The sequence below is a fragment of the Austrofundulus limnaeus genome, unplaced genomic scaffold (genome assembly GCF_001266775.1).
Source record: "Austrofundulus limnaeus strain Quisiro unplaced genomic scaffold, Austrofundulus_limnaeus-1.0 Scaffold17, whole genome shotgun sequence".
Lineage (NCBI taxonomy): Eukaryota > Metazoa > Chordata > Actinopteri > Cyprinodontiformes > Rivulidae > Austrofundulus > Austrofundulus limnaeus.
In genome coordinates this window covers 1866489-1873127 of record NW_013952419.1, presented here as the reverse complement: position 1 = coordinate 1873127, position 6639 = coordinate 1866489, and the positions used below count along the sequence as shown (strand labels likewise).

Sequence of the window (6639 nt, the reverse complement as noted above, 5' to 3'; positions counted from 1 at the left end):
CTTCAGAAGATTGTAACTACAATTTTATATATTCCTGGTGATTAGAAAATATGATGACTTGTTATACTCAATGTTAAAAACGACACATTTGAGTTGCGGATAATGGATGCAGACTTTAAATTTGAAGGTATTCTCAGCTAAACTGCAGAAATAATTGTAATTACAGCCCATAGAAATGAAGAGCTCAGATGTATTCTGACTGTCTTCAGTTGTTTATGCCTTTAGTTTCATCTAAAGCAAGTAAAAAGCAAGTTTGGGATCAGACGACAGCAGAAATGTTTGTCTCCTAACCTTCAAAAACTCTTTAGTCTCTTGGATGACATGTTTCATTTGTTCAGGGAATACTGTCAACCCACGAGAGGAAAGGGAGTAATCTTGTTTTCCAGACTTCTACATTCACTCAGCTGTCTTCTGTCACACCATCAATAAATAGTATTTCCTCACTGCCACAGGAAGCCACGCAGACACATGCCATTTCTCTGCCTCGCTCTTTCAAACTTGACATCTGCCATAAATCTTGAGTCATTTTAAGACCACAGTCGACTACTTTAAAAAAAACTGTTAAATCCTCGGAAACATTTATTTACATTTAAAAATTTTTTTATTATTATGTTTTGTACCTTGTTGCAAATTTTCACAAAGTCTTATTGTTATTTTAGATTTGGTGAGACTAACCCTAATGTCCTGGAGAGGGTTTTCCACTGCTGAGGTGCAGCAAAAGGATTTTTGTCTCAAAGAAAAGGAAAAAAAAAGTTGTTGACGAAAAACTAGACTTCTCCAAAGAAATTCTCTCCAGCTGTCAATTTCCAAGCCTCGTGTTTCATAATAAATAACACATTTTCTGAAGAAGCAAGAACCTCCCACCATTTCTGACACTCCCACTTCAGCACGTCTTAGTAACCATGCTTCAGACTGAGCTGCAGGGAGGAGCTTTGTACAAATAGGCGGAGCTTTGTAYCGGCAAGCGTTTAGGAAGCTCCACATGGCTACCACAGGAGATTCAAGGATTTCTCAAACATGCATGAATGAGTCAAAACAACACTCTGGTTATGTTTTTTGATGAGAGAACATGACATAAAGCTAAAAAAGTTGATTTTTCATAATACCCGCCCCTAATTTATGAAAAAATAAACTGAAAACAACCTAAAAAAGCAAAACTTTTAACACCCCTTGCACCACAGTTTTAGCACAAAGAGCTGCACACCGTTAACCCTCTTCCTTCCCCACACTTCCCACGTGTCCCTGCGCTCTAGGGACGACCACGGCTTTAGCCCCCTCCACTGGGCGTGCCGCGAGGGGAAGAGCTCCGTCGTGGACATGCTGATCATGAGAGGCGCACGCATCAACGTGATGAACCGGGGCGACGACACGCCCTTGCACCTCGCCGCGAGCCATGGACACAGGGACATCGTGGCTAAGGTTCGCTTGTGTGGGCAGTTCACAGCTTGCTTTGTTGTGGACATTTTATTTATTTATTTATTTATTTATTTATTTACATGTGGTTACCAGCTGATTCAGTGCAAAGCAGATCCCAATACAGTCAACGAGCATGGAAACACACCACTCCACTACGCCTGCTTCTGGGGTCATGATGAAGTTGCAGAGGTGCAGCACTCACACACACATGCATGTTGGTTTTTCTGTCCTTGTGAGGACTTTGCATTGACTTCCATTCGTTTTCCAGTCATTCCTATAGCCTGACCCTAACCCTTCACCTCAGTACATACCTGACCCGAAACCTAACCAAAACTCAATTCACACCTTGGTCCTAAATCCAGCCCCTTAACCCCAAAATGACATCATAGGGAGTACTGGGTCCCTGTAAGGCAGTGTGTGTTTGAAAAATTGGGACCATTTTAGCAAAGATTCAGCCACACACACATTTTTACTTCCTTTAGTTGGATTTGTTAACTTAAAAAGCCCTCTGCTGGTCGAAAATAGCCACTGCAATGAAAGTCAAAGCACTCTCAAGGTTATGAAATTTAATGCTGTTTAATATTTTCATTATACATTTAAAAACTATATTTTTTTAGGATTTGGTAGCGAATGGAGCCCAGGTGTGTGTATGTAACAGATATGGACAGACACCTCTGGATAAGGCCAAGCCTCATTTAAGACAGCTGCTGCAAGGTTATTTCTATATTTTAAAGCATATTTGCCACTAAAATAGACAAATATGTTGGCCATCTAACTGAACGACTGCATCACTGTGTTTCATTTGTAGAAAAGGCAGAGAAACTGGGCCAAAGTTTGACCAAAATCCCATATAAGGAAACTTTCTGGAAGGGTACCATGAGGACACGACCCCGTGTGTAGCATTCCTTCTAAACGGCATGAACAAATAGGGATGTCAAATATGATTCTGTGCTTTGTGAGTCATGTTGTTTCACTCCCACAGGTAATGGAACCCTCAACAAGCAGGCTGGTATTGATTATAAGCAGCTTTCGCTTCTGGCGAAGATCAGTGAAAACCAGTCTGGGGAGGTCAGATACCCTCTGTCCTTTTTTTATATGCTTCTGCCTGCCTGTTTTGAAAAAAATAAAAAGAATTTTACTACCCAGTTGTTTACTGGACCACGTGCTCTGTTTTTAGTTATGGCAGGGTCGATGGCAAGGGGATGAGATCGTAGTGAAGGTGCTGCATGTGAGGGACTGGACCACCAGGAAGAGCAGAGACTTCAACGAGGAGCATCCAAAACTCAGGTTATTTACAGATCAAAGTCAGAACAGATCCGTTCAGATTTAAACCCGTTTCATGCAGAGACTCTTGGAATCATTATCTTGTACTGTTAATGCAATCATGCCTTCAGGTGACGAATCAAAAATAGCTGTTTGTGCAACAAACAAATCCACTTTGACTTCATGAAGTCTGATCTACGAGGATGTGCTTCAAGCAGTTTTTACTTTATGTTGTTTTTGTTGCCCAAAAAAAAGAAACTTCCACATTGGGTATGCTGAATTTGAAATAACGTGTATAAATACATGAGAGGATTTTAGTTTGCTGAAAATAAACCCAAGCTAATTCACGTTGGCCCCCAGAAGCACATCTCCATACAGTAAATTGCTCATTAGCATAATCATAGCAAAGTTGTAAGCAGCTTCTCTCGTGTGCATCTGAGGTGTCTGAAACTGAATTAGATACACAGCAATAAACAAAGCATGTTTACTTTATAGCCATCTTTGCTGTGTTTAATCAGTCCCACAAACTTCAGATCTTCTTTGGGCTACAAGCAGAGACAAAACTCTAAGGAGACAAATTTTGTTTTGCTGACCAGATCAAGAATATCCCACTGGGAAGGCAATGGACTGCAGATTTTAGCAGTCCGCTTGCTTTCATGTTCACTTCCATCCTCGGCTTCTAACAACTAAAGCTTGTATAAAAGTAATTGGGGTGAGTGTGGTGGAAACTTCAGAGCCGATGTAAAATTTAGGAAAAAATGAAAGCGTTTCTCTTAATGAACTTGTAAAACTAGTGCTCAGCTTAGCTTAAAAGTGCTGCATGTGTGACATAAGTCATAAAAAAATCTCGCTTATTACTTAATTGAGACCTGCTTTATCCAGAGTTTGTTGTTGTTTACATTTTCTGTAAACATTTATCTCTCTTTTCCACCTTTTGTCGCCTCACAGGATCTTTTCTCATCCGAACGTTCTGCCTGTTCTCGGAGCCTGTCAGTCTCCTCCRTCTCCTCATCCCATCATCATCACCCATTTCATGCCATACGGATCGTTGTTCAACATCCTCCACCAGGGCACCAGTGAGTCATTGCCACKGAAACRGAAATACACGACAGTGAYGACACTGGACGAGATATTCAWATGCCATCTTGCTAGGTGCTTCGTRTATCGTGTGTRTKGTTTACATGTTAAATCCACCAGTTGTTACCTTTAAATGTGTGCTATATATGGTGGCAACAGTCCAAAATCACATAGAAAGCCTGGTCAAGCATTAATGGGAGCACTACTGATAAAATTACCAAGTTTTAGTGATTTAAGTGTCATTTTTCTAGCTAAACAAGTACATAACTGCACTTTTAAGTACTTGCTTTAACTTTCATTCTAATCAGAGCTCTTCTACCAGTATCTGTAGGTAATTTCACTTGGACTTACGTACCTTAACCCTGTATAATATACTTTTTTTCTTATAATACCGAAAATATTTAGTTTAAATATAACATGCACTTCTGTATTTAGACATGCATGCTTGAGTTTTTAGCCTATACACTAATTAGTCACATAAACATGATTTATTAACTTCAAATTTCGTGTAACTAGCTCCTTTTTGGGATCTTTTTCCTGGTGGGATAGGACTGTTTTGGCCGGTTTGTTAAACGTCCCTTCACACATGCGGTGTTCAAGTTTCTTTCAGCTCCTGTCTCGAGTTATGACTAAAATTATCAGTGGTGGGTCAGATGGAAGTCTCCTGCAGGCTGCTGCCATTTGAATAGCCCTGGTGTATATTATGTTTAGAAGGATATTATGGCAAAATATTAACAAGCCTCCAACATTTAGCTCCATGTCTGAGTTTAGTGTTTTCACTCTGACCTTTTAGGTTTTGCTGCCACTCTGAAAGGAACTAACTGTATAGCACTTGGCAAGATGGCAGCACACATTCTCATCTAGTTAGTATATATTGCAGTGTGGCTGGTCACCTCTACTTTACAGGTCATTGCTTTCATGTACAAGAGTAAAAACAGGAAGTGGCTACAATGTACTTATATTGAAGTTTTGATGTTCCCAAACCGTTTCATCAAAGGGTTCTTGTTCTTCTCTATTTCTGTTTCCTTCCTCTTCCTCAGCTCTGGTCGTCGATCAAAGCCAAGCGGTGAAGTTTGCTCTGAACATTGCGAGCGGCATGGCGTTCCTCCACACCTTGGAGCCGATGGTTGCACGGCTTTACCTCAACAGTAAGCACGTCATGGTAAGGCGGCGCCGTTCGAGTAAACAAACCCAGCGCCGCGTGTTCGGTTAGCATGAAGCTAATGGGGTTTGGTTTACAGATCGATGAGGACATGACAGCCAGAATAAGCATGGCGGATGCCAAGTTCTCCTTCCAGTGTCCTGGTCGTATGTACGCCCCAGCCTGGATAGCCCCTGAAGGTATTTGTTCTCCTCCTTCTTGCTCGTTAACACCTTCCTTAGCTTTATGAGTCGTTCGGTCTGGAAAGTAGTGTATTATTTCTGCCCGGTTCAGCTGTTTATTCTTCTTCCTGTTTGTCATCAGCACTGCAAAAGAAGCCTGAAGACATCAACAGAAGATCTGCTGACATGTGGAGCTTTGCAGTGTTGCTGTGGGAACTGGTTACCAGAGAGGTCCCCTTTGCTGATCTCTCAAACATGGAGATTGGCATGAAGGTATGTGGGCATCTCATTTACCAGCTCCCACCACAGCCATATATTCAAGTCCAAACCTGAACGCTCGAACCTACTACTTCTGCACATTTCTGTTTGGGTTATTTAAAGTAATCATTGTATCTCCATTTATTCCCATTGCTCAGGTGGCTCTAGAGGGGCTCCGGCCAACCATCCCACCAGGAATCTCTCCTCACATCTGTAAGCTGATGAGGCTCTGYATGAACGAAGACCCGGCCAAGAGGCCCAAGTTCGACATGATCGTTCCCATTTTGGAGAAAATGCAGGAGAAGTGATTGTCCAGTCGGCCCAGCTCTGTTGTTGGTTTTAATTCTTGTTTGTTTTTATTTAAACCACTTTTTATCTTCACTCCAGCCATCATATRTATCTGCCAGGCCACTGTAAATAACGCCAAAAAAAACCACTGCAGCTGCACACAGCTTGAACACTTATTTCACTGCTTGTTTTATGTAAGCTAATTTGAATTTTAAATGTTATTTCTCTCATATATTGATCAGTTGTCCTGACTGAAATAATGACATTATATTCYGTGTGGATTACAGTTGAGTAATATGTCAGATGGGGAAAAAAAACCAAAGAAATGTGTGTAGAATCTGACTTTTTATACACATTTACAACTGCAGATGTAATAAATGTTTTATATATTTATGACAAACCTGTGTTATTATTCTAATATATAGTCCTAAGTTCTCCAAAACAGAATAAATATATTAAAGGTCACAAAATAAGATTYAAAAGYTTCAGAAAATTTGCAGCGAAGTGATTTAGCAGTCAGTTTTAAAATAAAAATATAATGTGAGTTACTACAGTAATTAAATGGCAGTCCAGGGTTAGAAGAGGTAGTARAACCCACCCACAACTGACTGAAAAATGAAAATGCATCATGGTATTTACAATATTTTGCAAGCATTYCTTATTCTAATGGAACCTAAAATGTAAGACAAAAATATTAATAGGCCAATAAGTTTGTGCTGTTTTATTTGCTACTTTATGTGAAGTTGAAATGGAGTCCTTGTGAGACTTTATTAGTCTGACGTCTTATTCAGAAGGAAGAAAATACAATATGATGCAGAACTTTGACCTTCCTCACTTAAGTTTTTCTTTATTTAATGTTAAAATGTTTATCTGAACTTCATAATATATTTCTGCTTATGCTGCTGTGCATTATTAATGTCAAATACAAATCCCTAACACGTAGTCAGCACCGTTTTATATTTTTGTTTCAAATGTTTTCACATTTGCATACCCTTTTAATGCTGGATATATATA

The 6639-nt window shown here is 40.0% G+C and overlaps 1 protein-coding gene across 1 annotated transcript in view; it reads left to right on the top strand.

Moving 5' to 3' along the window:
• ilk (integrin-linked kinase) overlaps positions 1-6025 on the top strand; it is a 13111-nt gene extending 7086 nt beyond the window's left edge. Inside the window, exons 3-13 of the mRNA XM_014003232.1 lie at positions 1254-1419; positions 1510-1605; positions 2034-2130; positions 2225-2308; positions 2399-2484; positions 2594-2703; positions 3628-3755; positions 4797-4918; positions 4998-5097; positions 5222-5352; positions 5496-6025. Of these exons, the coding sequence (XP_013858686.1) occupies positions 1254-1419; positions 1510-1605; positions 2034-2130; positions 2225-2308; positions 2399-2484; positions 2594-2703; positions 3628-3755; positions 4797-4918; positions 4998-5097; positions 5222-5352; positions 5496-5645 (1270 nt within the window). The 3' untranslated portion in view covers positions 5646-6025. The remainder of the gene's footprint in view (positions 1-1253; positions 1420-1509; positions 1606-2033; positions 2131-2224; positions 2309-2398; positions 2485-2593; positions 2704-3627; positions 3756-4796; positions 4919-4997; positions 5098-5221; positions 5353-5495) is intronic.
• Positions 6026-6639: the final 614 nt, after the last annotated feature.